The 20,284-nt window shown below is 39.9% G+C and overlaps 1 protein-coding gene across 1 annotated transcript in view; it reads right to left on the minus strand.

Annotated features, from left to right (window-relative positions):
- Nucleotides 1-20,284, minus strand: part of LOC107076776 (transmembrane serine protease 15) — a 135,582-nt gene continuing 115,298 nt past the window's right edge. The window contains exons 9-10 of the mRNA XM_015342102.2: nt 1,608-1,740; nt 1-299 (exon numbers count right to left, since the gene is read on the minus strand). Coding sequence (XP_015197588.2) covers nt 200-299; nt 1,608-1,740 — 233 coding nt within the window. The 3' untranslated portion in view covers nt 1-199. The remainder of the gene's footprint in view (nt 300-1,607; nt 1,741-20,284) is intronic.

Genomic DNA, 20,284 nt, shown 5'->3' on the forward strand with positions numbered 1-20,284 from the left:
TTTACAGTACCTTGTACCTTACAGTGTATTTACAGTAATCATTTGAATATCATGATCTGCACCGCTGTGACATCACTTGTACCCAGATCTGTCAATTCCAGCAGCTGCAGCACTTTGACTCCACCAGTACCTAATCCTTTATTATGAGCTGCATTACTATAATAAGAACATCAGATTATTTTGTATTTGTATTGATACTTTACCTGGGTATAAGCTCTAAACTGCCATTTACTGTCTTGCTCAGAGTTATGAAGGAATCATTTCTGTTAGTAATGGAAACAGTTTTGTAATCGCCTCCTCTGAAAGGTAATAAATACATTATATTAATTAAAGTGCAAAAAGCAATTATTCCTTTAACTTCATTATTGCTTTCAGTTTTCCCTTTTCTAAGCATTTTTTAGCAAAAGACTACTTAATGTTATGCTGCAGTTGGTGTTATGTGCAGCAGCGTGATGGTTGGTCGAAGCCCAGGTGCAGTTTTCAGTATGCAGATAAAGATGATAAGGAAACAGTGCTAGGTGTCAGGATCAGGAGAATCATTAAGAAATGATGCAGGATGGAAACTGGTCAGTTCGTTAAAAACAGGTAAAAAATAAAGGGGAGAAGCTTGTGAACCAAACCAGAAAGAAAGGATCACAAAAGCAAAAAAAAAGGAAAACATAAAATACGAAGGACAAGGAAGAAAAATAGGAAACAAAAAAGGGAGAGTAGAAAAAAATGATCCAGACTAATAATGAAAAAATTAAAAACTGCAGCACAGGCAAGCACAGAAGCAAAAGAAAAACTTTCATTTAGAGAGATGCGGAAGTTCGCACAGAGATTAAGGCTCTAATGATGGAGCAATTATATGGTAGTTCCAAGAAACTAAATAGGGCTTCTAATTAGTGACATTGAGATCTAGATCAGAAGGCTGATTGGAAAAGGGTTGGCTTAATCGAACAGCGTCCTGATTTAGTTTGAGTGACTGGATGGGAACTTGTGGGTATGTTGCTGTTGCCAGGGGATAAGGCAGACCCAGTTTGGACATGCCCCAAAGTTATTGGAAATATAAATAATCTTAAAGAAAATCTATTGTCTACTTTATAATAGTCACAGGAAGAAGAACAAAATTAAATTTAAAACAACTAATATTAATTAATTTTGTTTTCTAAAACAGTTTTAACAATTGCATCTTTTAGAAATGTGCCTGGAAGAAATTTATCCAATCTAATTTAGAGGTAAAGATTTGGTGAATTAGCTCAGCACAGATGAGAGAGTGTCAATATGTGGATAAGTGTATAACTGTGTACCCATAGTGTATCTTTACTGCAGTGTGATATGTAATGTTGTGACTACCAGGACCACAAGTGAGGAAGTTGAGTACAAACATGTTAACAAATGATTCACACTTTCCTCTTCTATATTGCATAAAATAGAATCATAATATTTAAGATATCCAAGATACATGGAAAATAAAAGAAAAAAATTCCATACATATTAAATTTCACCTACTACACAGACAATGTTAACAATCAGGAAAATAATTTATGATTTGAAAATAGATATTTGATGTTTAGAATTGTACTTGTCCATTTTTATAATGATTAAACAATATGGGGGTACCTTACCTAAAGCCCAGGTACTGACACACAGATTGAGAGACTTCCCCAGACCAATTCTCTGCACATACTGTGTACCATATATTCTGGATCTTGAACCACACTAGTCCATTACAGGTGTCATTGCCTTCCTGTAGGAGCACTGAAACACAGATTAATAATGGAATTTTATTTTCTGGACCTCAACTTGCATGTCCAACTTCAAGTAAATGAAAACAAAGCTTTCATTGCAGTAAAGCTGAGGTGCCCGCTTTTTCACACTCATAAGGAACTACTTCTATAGTAAGCATTAAAAGAAAGTTAACATACTTATACCAGTCTACTGTTACAGCATATAGAGTTGGGTCAGGAAATATACGCAAGCATTAGATATAATTTTAGACACATGACAAAGGCCAGTACTAGTGTGTAATGCTGTCCATGTCAGGCATGCTGAAAAACAGGTTTTCTATGTGAGAAACATTTTTAACAGACTACAGATGTAAGGAATTAACCGCTGAATGAACTGTAGGTGGCATTACAGCTTGTTGATATTGTATTAGATGTTTCGTCGAGGGGCGAAGCTTCTAATTTGCTAAGGATTACAGTTGAAGGAAATGATCTGATGAGTCATAGCTGTGGATGTTTCTCTAAGTGAAGACTAGATACTTCCCTGCCAGCTGAAAAAGCAGGACAGTAATTCCTTGGCTAGCTTCAGCACTGATAAGTTGCAAGACTATATCTACCTTTTAATATGCATGGAACTTGGGGAAAATGAAGTTGCCAGCACTGCTCGTGGACATAAAAAGTAATAAAACACTTCACAGACATGACAGTTAGTCCAAATACAGACAAGTAATACAGTACATTGACACAACTGATCAGACTGTATAAGTCCACTATTCTGTACAGAAGCACATTGGTGCAATCAAGGAAAACAAATTAAGTTATTTACAAGATAGTAAATTATTTGTGATTACAAGATAGCAGATGATCTTTTAATGACAAGACAGCCATGATCATTTGAGTGTATGAACAACCTTTTGCATTGTGGAATAACAAACTCTACAAACTGCTACTGATAGCTTTTCTGGAACTGTGGGTTTAGTGTTCCTGATAATGTATAATACTGCAAAATATATATGGATTTAATTTCCACTGGGGTTCACTCATAGTGATTCATAATGACGATCACATACCGTATGCAAGAATGTACTATCTTGTAGTTATGAGATAGCCGATTATCTTGTAAGTATGACATATCAAATTCTCTTGTAATTATACAATTATGATTACAATTTTGATAACGTGATAACATTCTCACATTCCTTATTAGATCATTACATGAGAGAAAACTTGTCATACAATACCTACATTATTGATTTCTGACTTTCAGTTTTAAGCTTTAGAATGCTTGTTTCATTTTAAATGAATTGGCAAAACAAGGGAAGTTCAGAAATCCAAATATCACAAACATATGTTTTAGACAAATAAAGGACATTTTGTCATGGTTCTCCTAAATTCCTGAAGGAGAGATATGCAAATCTCAGATTCAAATTTGCTGACCAGAAGCCTGGCAGATAAGACTTTGGAATGTTTTTGTGTGAGGATAATAAAAAGGGAAAACCAAAAATCAGAACTGGGAAATTAGACCTGGGAGAATCAGATGTTATGAAGATTTGGAAGTCAGGACCTGGGGCGTTAAGACCTGAGGAAGCTAATATGCATTCTACTAATGCACATCTAATGGATCAGCTCCTATGCTGTGTCACACCACTCTATGCATTGACAAATCTTCACGAATCAGCCCATTTCCCTCCTATTCATAACATACTGTAAATAAAATAAACACACCATATTTCTCTAGTCTGTTCACCTCCTAATCTTTATCTTGATAAGAGTTTACTGCAACTTACTGCCTCTGCCTTAGTTTAGAATATGAATTTACCAACACCTAATTGTTGTATAGTAACTTTATCTTTTCTAATTCTTTACTTTCCAACAGTTTTCTCAACTCTATCCATAAGCTCTTTTGTTTGTATTATTATTATTTTCCCAAAACATCGATTTTCATAAAACAAAGCAGTCCAGATTTGAAGAAATAAATTATTTGTCCTCATGTCTTTGAGTACTATACTCAGGGGAGTTAAAAAACAAGTATAAGCAAAAGAATTGCCCACAGACTATATTATAATTAGCTTCTCAATGGGTGTGTCTTTTATAATGGGTCTGCTTGAAACACTCCCTTAAGTGATGGCTACCTTTTACATCACAAGTAATAAATCAAAATGTGGACAAAACAAATATTTATTAACAATAGCTATACAACACATAATATTACATGTTACATTAAACAGATGCAGCCATTCAAAACAACTGGGGTACGCTGCGGTAAAACAACTCAAGTCAACGTGACCTAGAAATGGGGCCTCATTTGGGAAGGCTCAGAACACTTAATTCTTTCTTATTAATAAGCCTCGCCACTACAGCCCCATTTTGATTTAAATCGCAAACGCGTGTTTAATTAAATGTCTTTATTGATTTACAATCTGACAAATGCAACGTAAAGTGTTATCTTTGTCTTCTAAGTATCTTAATAAACTTTCAGCGTAGCTTTGTCTCCGTTTAGATTTATTTTTCTTGGGATAGCCAAGAAGGAGTTAGTCTTAAAAAGGAGGAAGAAAATCACCCATGCTTTTAAAGTGCAATGTCTAAGCAAGAACACATCATTATATCTTAGATAAAGCACCATTTTTCATTCAACGAGTACCTGAGTCACTGTGTCCATCCTATATAATAATGCCACAATATTATAAACACCCAATTAGGCTGGGCAATCAAATTTTTTCATAAAAATAATAAAAAATGGGATGTAATGATGTGTTCCTGCTCAACGTAGAAATTGCATAACTTTAAAAGCGATAAAAATAGGTTTCGATAGTTAATAACCACTTTTTGTGCATGAAAAACTGGTGATTTTTTTCCTCCTGATCAGCTTAGAAATCTGTGCATACTGTAAGGTCTTTACTTTTTAATTAAACGTTTGAAATACACATTTCAAATAGAAAAAATCATATCCTGTTGTCTTCCTGGTATGTTGAACAGATCAGCAGGTCTTCTTTTCCCCAATCAGAAGGAAAAAAATTAATGGCTTCAGAATGGTGATTGGCTGACACCATTCTGAAGCAGTACCATATTCTCTGGTATATGCACACCCCAGAATTTTAACTTTTTACTATGTGATAAAGACATTTTAAAGACTACGTCTTAGCATAGGATACACGTATCCTTTTCTGCTGTCTTTGTTTGCTCTTGAGGATCTTTGTGATATTTTGAACTCTCGTTGAATGATAAGTGTTGCATAGTTTAAGTAAATCATTTTTATTCTTAGAAATTATTAAACGCTCTGTTAAAAGCAAGGGAGTTTTATGTCTGTTATAGTAAAAAAAATGCCTGACAAACTAGGGATTGGACAGTTTTTCAGTGCTTGTACAATCGATGGATATAATAAATAATTAATAAATGTGATAAAGAAATAAACAAAAAAAGTCATTTATTCCTTTATCATATTGGCTAGCTAATGTCCTCTCTTTGCTAGTTACTTGTGGCTGTGTTTCTGTGTTGTGTAGCAACAAGGGACTTTATTCTCAGGTGGAGGAACATAAACATCTTAATGTTCGTGTTAAATAAATTTTTAAAATTAAAATTCATTCTACACAGCAATCGCATATTTGGGGATCGTTTTATAAAACTTTGATGCTTAAAATGTTTAGGGAGAAATGGAAGACTGGTGTGTATTTTTTCTTTAAACTACCAAGACCAGCCATATATTACATACAGTAATATGTTTATGTTCCTAACTTAATATCGTTTATGACCTTCAGATGTGTTATGCACCTCTTCTTTTTATGCTCAGCTACCAAAATTTCCCTTTAGTTGTAAAATTCCATATAAATATTCAATACTATGCGGATTAAAACATGCACAGTAAAGACATTAAATAATTAAATCTTTCCACGTCTAACCAACGCACCACGAGTGCCCCCTACCGGTCATTTTGGCCAGCCAATCACGTACCGCGGTAATGCGTGTTATGACACGGTATGATGCAGTGTGTTGCCCGCAGTACGGTTTTGTACCGCAGACTTTGAATGGCTGCATCTGTATGTTTTAGAATCTACACCTGCAGAAGGCTCCATAGCTGAAACGTTGTGTTTCTTTTCTTCTCTTTTCAGCATGGAATAAACCTTTACATGTTCTTAATGTTTTAGAATGTCCTTCAGACATAGAATTTCAGAATTCTATCCCTGAAATCTGAAACACTATGCAACACCTAAACTAAAACAGAAAAACCTGCATCCAAATAAAAACTGATTCTACTCTGAACTTAATCTCCCTACACTATGGATGCGCAAAAGTGAAATGGTAACATTTTTAGTGTGAGGATTCCAAAATACAAGGAATTCCTAGAACAAGTAAATGTCCTAATTGTCATAAATCACATACTGTAAGTACATAAAAGCACATAACAGCTAGGAAAATCAAAGACTAAATAATAATAATAATAATAATAATATGTATTATTATTTAGTCTTTGATTTTAATAATATGTATTATTATTATTAACAATAATAATAAAGCTTTATATAACACCTCCATAAATGGCTTCTCAGAGCATTTTATAGTAAGAAAAGACACAGATGCAGCCATTCAAAATGCGCGGGCGATACCGCATTATTTTGCGGTACGCTGTACGCAGTCTACCGGTAAACACCGCGAGTTACCGTAAATTCTCCTATAATACGACAAGCAAAATAATAGTATCCAGAATTTCCGCAAGGTGGAGCTAATAAAGCTCAACCTCTCATGTTTGAGCTGTGGCCATCAGTCTTTAACGAAGATATTACTAATAGTATTAATAATGAATGACCTTGGACAAGCTGTAAGTGTAAACTCAAAGTATTGCCCTGGTCAACATTCTTTTTTTCATTGACCGTCTTTGTAAAAGTAACACCACAGCATTTCGCAATCACGCATTTGTTTCCAATCATGCAAAGTACAGTAATTTTTGAGGATCGATTCACCATGCCTTTCACATGCTCATAAAAGAGATTGATTTAGGAACATAAACATATTACCGTATGAAAACTGTACAGTATACAGTATGTATATGTATATTTAATGTCTTAACTGTGCCCGTTTAAGTATTGAATATTTATATGGAATTTTACCACTGAAGGGAAATCTTAGTGCCTGAGCATAAAAAGAATAGGAGCATACTGCAACGCGTGTGAAGGCCAAAAACGATATTAATTTTGGAACATAAACATACAGTATATGGCTGGTCTCGGTACTTTAAAGAAAACATACATAAAACATGGTTTCATTATGACCAGAATCAGTCTTGAGATATTTTTAACTTGATTTACAGTATTTGAGAGGTATGTCTTAACACCGATACTACAGTGCTTAAGTACTGCTCACGTATATGTTTCTAGGTTTATATTATGCATTTCATATGGTCAAATTACTTTTGAGCAACTAATAAGAAGCGCGAAACGGTATGAGTTTTAGTTTCGTTTTGTGCTGGGACCGGTGCATTGATTAGAGATATCAAGTACATACAAGTCATTTTTTAAATGTTGTAGTTCGTCTTGAAAAAATGTTACGAGTACATCATCTATCAACAATTACACAGGTTATGTTTCCATATTGCGTATTTTGGTTACGTAATATTATTTTCTAGATTTCACGTTGTGAATATATGATTTGGGCAAACAGAGCCACAAAGAAGTACATTATGGGTTGTTGTTTTTTTTTTGCAGTTTTATCTAGAACAAGCGATGCTTAAACCTTTGTCTGATTCTTGTGAAACTACCCACACGACAGTTACAGTACCTAGGAGTTGACTTCAGTGATGTCACTGATGGGATGTTTCTAAAAATCCATCCTCTGTAAAACGTCTTCTCTAGTTGTCCTGCATATGTATTCGCTAATGAAGCTGTGTGTTCTGAGCCTGGATCTCTACATTTCTGTATGAACCAGCTTAGAGGGCTAAAGACAGCTTGTGTTGAAATTGAGTGTAAGGCAATTTATGCTTCTAAAGTCATGGTCAGCATTTATTATTGTACTGTGCTGTAAACTTGTTCTGTGCCTAGTCACATTATTTTATAGCGTTTTTATAGCGTTATCTAATCCGGTGGCGCTGTGTGTTAGTTTCCTGACTCCCATGTCACATGGTCTGTGATTGAAACCTTTGAAACCGGTTTAATTCGTCACAGCCAGCACTCCAGCAGAGAGTAGGTTGTACTCGTAAAGTAGAAGCAGGCGAGATTTCCAGCGAAAGACACCTCCCCCTTCTTCAGGTGTGAGGGTCTTCTGCTCAGAATGAAAAGCTAAAATGTAATGTAGGCTCTGAATGGGTTCAATTATGATTTGGGCTTGATTAAGGTCGCTGCCTTTCATCTAAAACCCTACTTGAATCCTTCTAAACTAAAAATCAGTGTTAGTGAGTTCTAAATAAAGAGGTATCCAGGTAACAGTGAAACGGGCGGACAGTCTGGGGAGATCGCCCGTTTTCCATGTAAATAGTTCCCTGGTTCCGCACCCCTTGGTGTTTCTCTCGCTCTCTCTCGGGTCACCTGATCATTAGCTCGAAAGATTTCAGTGCTTTGTGTATATTCTAATGGTAGTGGGGGCAGGGTGTGTGGGAACAATTTTGGTTGAAATTGCATTGGAGATCTATATTCTTCACACCTGAAACATTTTCTCTGAAAGCATTTTCTTAGGAATTTAACCGATCTTGTTACAGCATGTTACAGTTTACTATTATTAACCATATTAATTTTAAGGGCTTAATGTAAAATCTTGTAAAAATATATTTTCATTGTTCAAATATACATTAAGTCTGAATATCATATAATGAGTTAAATACAAAACTAAAGAAAAAATAGGGTTAAATATAATTCAAAACATTTTGCTTACAATGTTAACTGTTTATGAATAAAATGTATTAACTAAGGAGTAGGATGGCACAGTTGTTAGTATGTTTTTTGTTTTGTTTCTTTTTCATAAATACAACAGTAGTACCTGATGTCTCAGTGGCTTTCAAAATTAAATTATGCGTGCAAACCTGTGAACTAGAAAGATAACTAAGATATCCATCCATTTATTATGGTGGCGAAGTGGTTAGCATTGCTATCTTGCAGCACTGGGGTCCTAGGTTCAATTCCTGCCATCCTGTGTGTGTGGGGTTTACATGTTCTCTCTGGGTTACATGGTTTTTCTCCATATGTGTGATATGACTCCCTCTCACACTCCAAAACATACTGGTAAGTTAATCGGTTTATGGGAAAACTGGCCCTGGTGTGTGTGTGTTTGTGTCTGTCTGTCCTGTGATGGACTGCCGCTATGTCCAGGGTGTATTCTGCCTTGTGTCCGTTGCTTACTGGGATAGGCTCCAAATCCTCTGTACTGGATAAAGAGATTAGAAATGGAAGTAAAGGCACTGTGTGGATGGAACTATACACAGTGTTAGAAACCCACTATGAAATGGCAGCATCTCACTGAGAATAAAATATTTTATAGTGCTAGCTTAAGGAAACAGCCTTTCCACCTCTCTTGCACATCAGTTTCCATACCTAGTTATTTAAACAAATTACTTCTAATTATAAACATCTTAATATGCTGGCTCTGTGGATCCGCATCAGCTATGTTTGCCCATTCCTTCAATTCATGTGCATCCCACACACAGTTCAACGCTAGCAACTACACAAAATCTAAAATATGAGCTCTACTTGCCACTTACAATACCAACAGTACCAGCTAACTTTAGTAGTGACATTTTCATGGATCTTTTTAACAATAAAATTTACAACATCAGACTTCAGACACAATTAAACAGGCCTCAAAAAAGTCTGGTACAAACATTTTCAGCATGGAATAAACTGTTACTTGGATTCATATTCTCAATAAGATTTGGTGCTCAGTAACATGACTTAGAAAATGACAGAAGACATACGTATCATGCTTATCCTTCTATTTTTCATAATCGTAAACTCCTTAAGGCAGTTACATTTTCTCTGTTCTGACCTGGAGTTACAGAGAAATTTAAATTCTAATAAGAGATTTGTAATGAGGAAAGTCAGATGCTGCCATTTCATAGTGGGTTTCTAACACTGTGTATAGTTACATCCACACAGTGCCTTTACTTCCATCCATTTCTAATCTCTTTATCCAGTACAGAGGATTTGGAGCCTATCCCAGTAAGCGACGGACACAAGGCAGAATACACCCTGGACATAGCGCCAGCCCATCACAGGACAGACAGACACAAACACACACACACCAGGGCCAGTTTAAATCTAACCTCAGAACCTTTCTTTTCAGAAGACTTAGTGTCTGTATCTGCTTCATTTTGTAATTTTGGTAGCACCTCTTACTGCTTGTCTTTCTTATATGCATTTACTTTGTAATCTGTGGTCCTTTTATCTGTTTTTACATCTACTGTATTGCTTTGAGATGCCACCTTTAATGGTGATATATCAAATAAAGTTTTTTTATTATTGTTATAGGAAAACATGATCAGATTGGCAGGGTTCCAATGTCAACTTGACTCGATTGGAAGACAATGAACGTATTTTGTGATATTTAGAAATATAAATTTGTTTGGTACGAGTGACGTTTTATTTAATCTCTGACCAAGGGAAATGTTTAATTTTTTCAAAGAAATGTTTGTTAAAAAATAAAGTCATAGTTCCATGGGATTCAATCACAGACCATGTGACATGGGAATCAGGAAACTAACACACAGCGCCACCGGATTTAATAACGCAATAAAAACGCTATAAAATAATGTGACTAGGCACAGAAAAAGTTTACAGCACAGTACAATAATAAATGCTGACCATGACTTTAGAAGCATAAATTACCTTACACTCAATTTAAACACAAGCTGTCTTTCTGTATGAACCTCTAAGCTGGTTTCAGGAGGTTCTTACAGCTCCTCGCTGCATCACTATGTCAAAGTACCCACTTCCTCAGTGTAACTATAACACATTAGCATCTAATATTCCTTATATTCTTATATTATATTATACCTTATATTCTGCAAAGCTGCCCTTTGACTGCTGGTGCCTCAACCCTGTGACTCCTGGCTACATTAACACACTCATTATACGCCACAAATCTATTAATGGTGGTCCCTAAGATCTCAGGGCCATGGCGAATGAAAGCCAAGATCCAAGTGCAGGTTTACAGAGATGCCTCCTGAGTCTTCAAGAAAGCTTGGAGGGAGTGAGTCTTAATGAGGGATGATGAGCTAATAATAATGTTAGAAATGAAGGGGTGGGTTGGAAAGAAGCTGTCTGGATATGTGAAGGCTCCCAGTGGAGAGAGACTGTCAGGAATGGCAGAGAAAACTGGTGAGCCATAGCTTTGAAGAAAACAGTGAAAAAGACAGAGGGGTGAAGAGCATTTCAGTATTACAGAATTTAGCCCTGAGCGCTTATTTCAATGTTGGAGCACTGAAAAAGCAGGGGAAATCATCAGAGTTGTTAGAAAAAGTTGTAAGAAATACACAAAAACAACATAGTTGCACTTGTGGTTCACAGCACTTATTTCAGCTGAACTTTTCTGATGCAGCACTGGAGGGAGTGTTTCATACCTTGCTGGTGTTTTGTCCCCTCCCAGAAGGGGGGAGTGAAACTGGGTTGGGCTTTTATTTTCTCTCTCCATCTTCTATACACATTCCCAATAGTCACTGATGCTTTAGCTTTATCTTAGGAATTCAAATTCCCGTGAATCCCACAGGTCAACTTCCTGGCAGTGCTTACATCTCCTGGTTACTAATGCATCTCACCTTAAGACAAGTTATAGTACTTGACAAATTAATTCAAATGACTACTCAAACTTCAATTTTTTTTTTTTTATCTGGCCTTTTAAATATGAAGATTTTAAAGTCACTATGTCTAGTACATTTTTCATGATTAAATTCTGTAAACAAAATCATTCTCTAATAATAAAATCTAATATACAGTACAGATGCAGCCATTCAAAATGAGCAGTGTATGCTGCTGTAAAACGCAGTGGGTGCGTAATGTCACGTCATACTGTATAATACCACAGTAAGATAATAGTAATAGTAATAATAGTAATAGTAATAGTAATAATAGATAATAGACCAGAGTTATGGTTTTCCAGAAGAAAGCCAGACCTCAGGGAAACAGGTACAAATTCACAACGGGTCCCAATCCTACTGGGAGAGGGAGGAGGGAACTCAGTTGATCTGGCAGCCCAGTATGTGATCTCCTGTCACAGCCTGAGGAACAGTGAGTCTGTCTCCCAATAAAGCTCCAGCCGCCTACAGTATATGTCAATATTTTATCATATGTCTTTGTTGTAAATGTCTGTAATATGTCTATAGATTTTATTTTACGTCTATTTTTTGTTTTGTTCCATGTTAATTTTATTATTTTATTTGCTTTGGCAACACTGATTGTACCCATCGGTCATGCTAATAAAGCACCTTGAATTTAATTAATAGTATCTGGAATCACCACCAGGTAGAGCTAATAAAGCTTAACCTCTCACGTACAGCATTTGAGCTATCACCAGAAAACGCATGGTTTCAAATCCAGGTCACTACTGAAGGACACTCTTTTTCCAATTAAGAATTTAAGTTGTATACTCTTTAGACTTTTAATAATTTTAAACTGTGTAATACAGCATGTTCATCATTAAACATTAAAAAGTCGGTATATTTTATAAAAGCAAGATTGCTAAGTTGGACAAAAGTACACAACCTACAATCTTTATCATAAATATTTTAAATATGCAGAAATATTTTATGCATCAAAGTCTTTACCAAATAAATTACTAATAGTATTAATAATGAATGACCTTGGACAGGCTGTAAGCTCTAAGTATTACCATGGTCCACTATCTTAGTAACCGTCTTTGTAAACGAAAATACTTTATTTTTTTACTGACAAAAAGTAACACTGTAGCATTTCATTGATCTGATCATGTATTCGTTTCCAATCATACAAAGTAAGTTTTGAGAATCTCCGATTCACCATGCCTTTCACATGCTCATAAACAATATTAATTTAGGAACATAAACTTATTATGTAAACTGTATATGGATAGTATTGGTATTTTAAAGAAAAAATACACACCAGTATTCCACACCTGCATGTCAAGATCATGGTTCATCATGCGTAAAATTTAAAATAAAATGTGTTTACAAAGAAAGTGGAATACAGTAATCAGCTGGGGACTTGAACCGGGCCTCCGACATCACCGCCAGCTGTGTCAGCCAGCTGAGCTAAAGGGGGATCTCTCCTCACCCCTGTCGCTGAGGTCCCTGCTAGCTATTCAGAGGGAAAGGAGGTGACGTCACCACGCTGGCAAGCTGGCTCTTTAGATACTTTTCTTTAGATACGCAAGCCATGTTATATTCCCAATTAATCAAATTCTAAAAGTATGTTTTTGTTTACTTTGATAAAGAGGATATTCGCAGAAAAGGTTAAAACATTATCAATTTTCACAAAGTATATCAACTTAATATGGTCAGAAGGAACATGTAAAATGTTTCCAAATTAACCACATATAAGACTTTGATGCTTAAAATGTTTAGGAAGAAAGTAAAGTAAAATAAGATGCTATATCTGGGGAACAAAATACGGTGGATGTCACAGTGTGTGCTGTTTGTAGTGCGCAGAAAAATTTAGTGTGCTGGGGGGCAGCTTTACTGTGTTGAGTTTGCATGTTCTCTTTGTGTTTGCATTGTTTTCCCCCCACAGTCCAGCAAGTTATGGAATGTTTTTGGACATGGGTGCTCTTCTGTCCAGGATGTATCTTGTCCTGTCTTGTCCAGGTTGAATACTGGCTTGCACCCGTTGCTTGCCACAACTATGCACTGGATATAGCAGATAGAAAATGGATGGACTGGTGAAATTATCATTTTAAAAACCTTCCAATTTAAATGCAATATGGAAGATATTGTCTTTAAAATTTGTTTACTTGGTGTAGCGGCGAGGCTTAATAATAAGGCAGAATTAAGTGTTTCTGAGCTTCCCAAATGAGGCCCCATTTCTCTGTTCATCCCTGTGGTGCAGCCACAGAGAAACCATTCATGCAAGATGTTTTCTTTTGATAAGGACAGCTCCCAAAGGGGGATGCACTTAGCTAAGCCTGGCTATCATGATCAATGGTTATCCATTGGCGCCTATCTGTCTAGGGAGTGCGAGTTGGACATCTGGACTGCATTACTAAGTGTCAGGACTAAGTGACTCATATCTCACCTTGATCAACCAATCAGGGACTGGTAGGGCCGAGTAACTCACGTGGGACTCTGATGCCCATGGAACTTTCAGCCAATCAATGAGCTGAAGTTCCTCCAGGTAAAAACAGGCAACACAGAGAGCCTGAGAGATTCAGATTCAGATTCAGATTCAGATTCAACAATTCTAAAGGGAATTCAAAGGAGAATTCCAGGGCAGGACGGCCCAGGAGCAGAAGGCTCCCAAGGGCAGGACATTCTCGCAGCGCGCCTCCTGACCATCCTGAGACTCAGCCCGGACAATCACGGAATGGTCAGTGTGTCCGAGTGCCAGAACTTTCCTTTGTTCTAAGAGTCTAGAGTGGAGGTTGCCAGAGAGTAACCAGCAGCAGGCCTCATGAACAGGTCGGAACTGTGGACAGCTGAATCACTATTTAGAACTAGCTCTTCATCAGGAACGAACCGGTCCTCTTCCTGACTTGCTGGGACCCACAGTCATCTTTTCTCCTGTGCACAAACTTTGCTAGTTAAAGCCAACAATGAGCATCAGCAGCACACCGTCGCAAGCCGCACAGCACAGCCTGGCACCGAGCCAGAGAGCGCGGATTGGACAGCAACGGCCTGCAACTGTTTCTTTGTGCCCGCAGGAGATCTGAATCCCCAGAGATTGGATGAGTATTCAACTTCAATGCATTACAGCTCAAGAATTCAATTGTTATCCCAACCAGTTGATATCAATTTAATTCCAAAGAGTTATGTACTTGTTTGAGTATCTAATGTAGAAGTTGTAACCAAGTTCACTTTACGAAACGGTCTTAATGAATGATATACTGAACAGATGTCCTCTTGATGTGTAACTCTTTGTAACTGATTGAATATATATCTTTTGTATTCTGATAACCCTCTCGATAAGATATGTTAGGTTTATATGCATATTCTATGTATTAATAAATGTATCCTCGTGTATTAGTACCTGTGTGTGCGCGTTGTTTGAGTTATGTCGCATGGTTGGATTCTAAAGCCATCAAAAGAATCAACTTTGTGATTTACTGCTACAATTAATAATTGTCTCAGTAAATGCCCAAACCCTACAGAACTGGTGCCTTCAGAGAGCCACTATGATTACATATTTGGCGTCCCTGAACCGGTCTTCACTACATTATTTGGCGTCCCTGGCACGGGCGTGGCAAGACTGAAATGAGTCAACCAAGCGGAATAATTCAAAATAAAACGCTGCGGGTTTCATACACGACAATACAGTGTACTGAAAGCCGTAAGAAAAAGTTCCCCTTGCTCTTTAAGCAGTGCTTGATTGTTTTGTGATCTTTTGCGATCTACCGGGTTGATTGCATACTTGATCTTGTGGTTTTCTGTGGTAAAACTGTGATTTCGTAATACTCTTTAAGTTTAACGATGGTTGCTAAAAGGTCTGAATTCGAGTCGCTATTAAGCACTCTCTCTAGCACTGACAGGTCTGACCACGATCTCTTCCATATCTCCGTCAGCGGAGAAGCTAGGAGAATAAATCTCCATTCTCTGAGAGAGCTAGCGAAGGACATAGAGAGATTTGACCCCGCAGTGTCAGAGAATAATATCGAGAGTTATATTCAAGACCTCAGGTATAACCTGCAGTACCTGCCAAACGCCACAGAACAGGAGAAAGTGTTTCTGGTTAGAAAAACTACCAGCAGAGCTGTACATGAGTGGATGGCTAGGCAGATGAAAGAAGTCTGTAATGACTTTGAGCAGCTTTGTCAAGCACTTATCGAAGAATACAGTGCGTTTATTGACCCGACTGCTGCGATAGCCGCCGCTCTTAACATTAAGCACAAGAGAGCAGAGTCCCCTCGCGAATATTACGAGAGACTTAGACGAACTTATTTTGCAGGGCGAAATGATGAGGGTTGCGAAGAGAACACACATTTCAAGGGTTTATTCATTGCGAATCTCCACCCGTCAGTCAGAAAGATGATCTTAATGCATACAGATGCACAGACCATGAAAATGACTGATATCAAGAGATTCGTGCAGAAAGCCTGGGAGTATGATGTCCAAAGTCGCTCTGAGCAAAAAGTTGCTAAAGCGACTGCGTTCGCCGTCAGAGCCAGCAGGGTTAATTCCCCCCTGCTCGAAGGAGCACAGGCTCCTGAGCTGGCTAAGCCCCGTTCCAAAGCACTCACACAGGACCGCACCCAGCGTCCTAAGTGCCATGAGAACACCGGGGGAGGGAAAGGGCTAGAAAAAGCTGAACAAAAGGATTCAGTAGCCGCCCGCCTGGCCAGGCTTGAACAAGCTTTATTAGGACAGGGACAACCACTCCCCAAGGCTGCCGGAAGCGTGAATGAGCTGATACTCTCCACTGGAGGAGGCGGAGACCCGCCCCCTCTCCCTCCCTCAGTCTATCTGATTGAGCGGAATGGTTCCTGCCTGGATAAGGTCAGCCACTCCCAAGTGAGTGTTGACTCCACCCCTGAAGTCACAGAGCAGGCAGTAAAACGCAGAGGAAAAGCAAGAAGCTTTTACCTCAAGGCTGCCATGGGAGATGTCTTACCCAGTGAGACACTGATTGACACTGAGGTTGAAAGGTGTTTGATGTCACACGGCAAGCTCAAACGGGTAGAAAAAGGAAAGGGCATGCGACTCAGAGAGGAACCTTTGGTGAATCACCAGAAAGGCAAGGTGTGGAAACAGGTCAAGGCTCCTAAGCCTTCTGTACAGAAGGAAAGGGGGGCCAAGAGGCAGACTGTGCTCACACAGTGCCCACCGAACACAGAAGCCTATGCGGAGATTCCTTCTGTTCCCTCTGGACAAGAAATAAAAATATTTCCTTGTTCCCCAGATATACAGGGAAGTCGTGTCCCGGCTGAGGTCACAACAGCCTCCCTGCCACAGGAGCGCTGCTCCGAGCAGCCGCCTGATCCACCAGGTAAAGCACACCCCTTTTACATCCCTAAAGAGGAGCAGATCTCCCCACCTGGCGATGAAAAGGAGCTTTCCCTGTACACCCTGGCACCCAAGAGGGGTCAGGACCACCACCCTGCAGTGGTGGAAGGGATCCAGATGGCAGGAGAGCAGGTTGGTGATGTAGCCCTCACCCTTAGCGCTGAGAGGTCCTCTATTAGTGAGGATCTGCTTGAGCAGCTGTCACAGGGCCACCGCCAGGTGCCCCTAGTGCAACATTCACAGGTTAGACAGGAGGTCCAGCTGGACGCTGAGACTACTGCGCTGTGGACACACCTGATCCCAGATGCCGATTCCCTCTGCTGTGACCCAGGGAACCTGCAGTCAGGTAACATTATTTCTCACAACTACCAGGTAGTGAGTGAGATGGCCCTGATTGTTCCTGCCTCAACGGCAGGGTTGCCAACACACCCAGTCCCCCAGAAGGGACAGGGAATGAAAGCCGAGACGGTTTTCTTACAGCCACCAGCTCAGTCTGTCAGTCTGAGTCTGACCAACAGTGGTTCAGCCAGACTGGAGCTGGATGGTCAAGTCACCCGCCTGCCAGTGCAGGACATCGCAAAGAGAGGTGTCAGAATCCCCGCCTGCACTGACATGGGCCTGGTGAGTGATAGTGAGCTCAAAGACAGTGAACTAGCTATCCCAGTGCTGGGGCAGCTCCCTGAACCCCTAGCGAGGGAAGGGGGGAGCGAGCAGGTGTCCTACACCTACCCCCAGCGAAAGATTGTAAACATGCCGATAGAGGGATTCCTCAATCAGGAAGTGTGCAGGGTGGACCTGAACAGTGAGAATAGGATAACAATCCCAGATCACTCAGGTGCTCCAGATGACCACTCAGCCGAGGGTCAGGCATGCTCCACCGCTGCACCACTCCCTGCAGGGTTCCTAGAGCACAGGCATGAACAAATCGAAACAGCAGATGCCCTGGAAACGGAGGAGCAGCATCAGCCGCTGCGTCAGATCTCCCCAGATTTCCAGGATGTTGGTGCCCAAGATGCCACAGGGCATACTGAGAAAGACACCATGTACACGCTGCGCCAGCTTAGAAAGGCAACAGTCACTCAGAAGGAGATGACTGGGATCAGCCACCCGAAAAGACTTTTGGGAGGACTGATGGCTGCCACCACTGTTGTGCATTTGCTATTTCTGGTAGGTTTGTGTGCTACTGGCACTCTCACCCTGACTGCCCCAAGAAGGCAGGGGTCAGAGATGCCAGAGGGTAGTGACAGACTGTATCAACAGCAGCAAAAGTTGGAAAGCTTAGGGAAAACCCTACAGGCAACTTCCTTTGCAACAGGGTTAAACCTTATTCCCCAAACAGTGGACATGATTGTTGGTGTTATACAGTGGGTTTATGCTTATGTGCAACAGGCCAGAATGTTGACACAAGACCTGTTAAGGGAGTTTAGTGCCACTGTAGCCAGTCTAACCACGGCACAAATCCCAACCCACTTGATTCCACTCTTCTCAGTAGAGGAGCATGTGACATTAACCCCATCGCTCATAGCTCACCCAGAAGGCAAGATTGAATTTGGTTCCAAATCTTGAGATGGGTATGGCTACCAAAGCTATCCATTGGCTGAGTCTAAATGATTCACCAATGAAGGGTGTAAAGCTACTGACGAGCAGAGGGAGGTTAATGAACCCCACGAAGAGCAGGTGGGAAGTAAATGGCTGGTCAGCACACCACATTTAACTGACACTGTGACTTGTGACAGGTATGATACAGCTACCACAATGCAGCTACCTAATCAAACAGTTTTCCTGTAAGTTCCCGAGGAGGCCATAGTACAGCTTGAACTTAACACTGTACGGTCTGGAACCAGACAACATAAGACCAAACTTGAGGTCATGGATGCCTTCAGGTGCCACACTATTGAATTGGATAGAAATCCAAGAAACAGTAAGCCCTGAAGAGGTACAGGTAGTTGAGTTTGCTTTAATGGAACAAACCTCCAAACCACCCTAGCAGATACCCAACACAGGTGTTGTGGTTTATCGGGGGCTGGGAACAGGAACTGTTGTTATTGTAACACTACTGCCAGGTAGCTGGATCATGACTGACAGTGTACTCTGAATGATGTATTCTCACATCAAGATGTACTCCGGGTAGCATGAATGAGTCAAAGGTAGCATGTCAAAAGAAAGGAAGTGACTTTTACCCAAATATCTACTACAGAGGTATCAGATATTGACAGTGAACTTCCTGATGTGTAGTTCCTAGACTGAGATAATGTCTCCTACCGTGTTTATACATACTCCAGATGTTATTCATCCTGTATGTATCCAATGCTGGTTCCGGTATGAATTCTCGAGGAGTAATGTAGACATTTAAGATTAATGTTCTAATGGCAAGGGACATCACTTAACTCTGTTTTGTTTTGAAGGCAACAATGCCTCGGGACCTCGTGGCCTTCAAAAAGGGGGGATATGTAGCAGCGAGGCTTAATAATAAGGCAGAATTAAGTGTTTCTGAGCTTCCCAAATGAGGCCCCATTTCTCTGTTCATCTCTGTGGTGCAGCCACAGAGAAACCATTCATGCAAGATGTTTTCTTTTGATAAGGACAGCTCCCAAAGGGGGATGCACTTAGCTAAGCCTGGCTATCATGATCAATGGTTATCCATTGGCGCCTATCTGTCTAGGGAGTGCGAGTTGGACATCTGGACTGCATTACTAAGTGTCAGGACTAAGTGACTCATATCTCACCTTGATCAACCAATCAGGGACTGGTAGGGCCGAGTAACCCACGTGGGACTCTGATGCCCATGGAACTTTCAGCCAATCAATGAGCTGAAGTTCCTCCAGGTAAAAACAGGCAACACAGAGAGCCTGAGAGATTCAGATTCAGATTCAGATTCAGATTCAACAATTCTAAAGGGAATTCAAAGGAGAATTCCAGGGCAGGACGGCCCTGGAGCAGAAGGCTCCCAAGGGCAGGACATTCTCGCAGCGCGCCTCCTGACCATCCTGAGACTCAGCCCGGACAACCACGGAACGGCCAGTGTGTCCGAGTGCCAGAACTTTCCTTTGTTCTAAGAGTCTAGAGTGGAGGTTGCCAGAGAGTAACCAGCAGCAGGCCTCGTGAACAGGTCGGAACTGTGGACAGCTGAATCACTATTCAGAACTAGCTCTTCAGCAGGAACGAACCGGTCCTCTTCCTGACTTGCTGGGACCCACAGTCATCTTTTCTCCTGTGCACAAACTTTGCTAGTTAAAGCCAACAATGAGCATCAGCAGCGCACCGTCGCAAGCCGCACAGCACAGCCTGGCACCGAGCCAGAGAGCGCGGATTGGACAGCAACGGCCTGCAATTGTTTCTTTGTGCCCGCAGGAGATCTGAATCCCCAGAGATTGGATGAGTATTCAACTTCAATGCATTACACCTCGAGAATTCAATTGTTATCCCAACCAGTTGATATCAATTTAATTCCTAAGAGTTATGTACTTGTTTGAGTATCTAA

The sequence above is a fragment of the Lepisosteus oculatus genome, chromosome 5, assembly GCF_040954835.1.
Source record: "Lepisosteus oculatus isolate fLepOcu1 chromosome 5, fLepOcu1.hap2, whole genome shotgun sequence".
Lineage (NCBI taxonomy): Eukaryota > Metazoa > Chordata > Actinopteri > Semionotiformes > Lepisosteidae > Lepisosteus > Lepisosteus oculatus.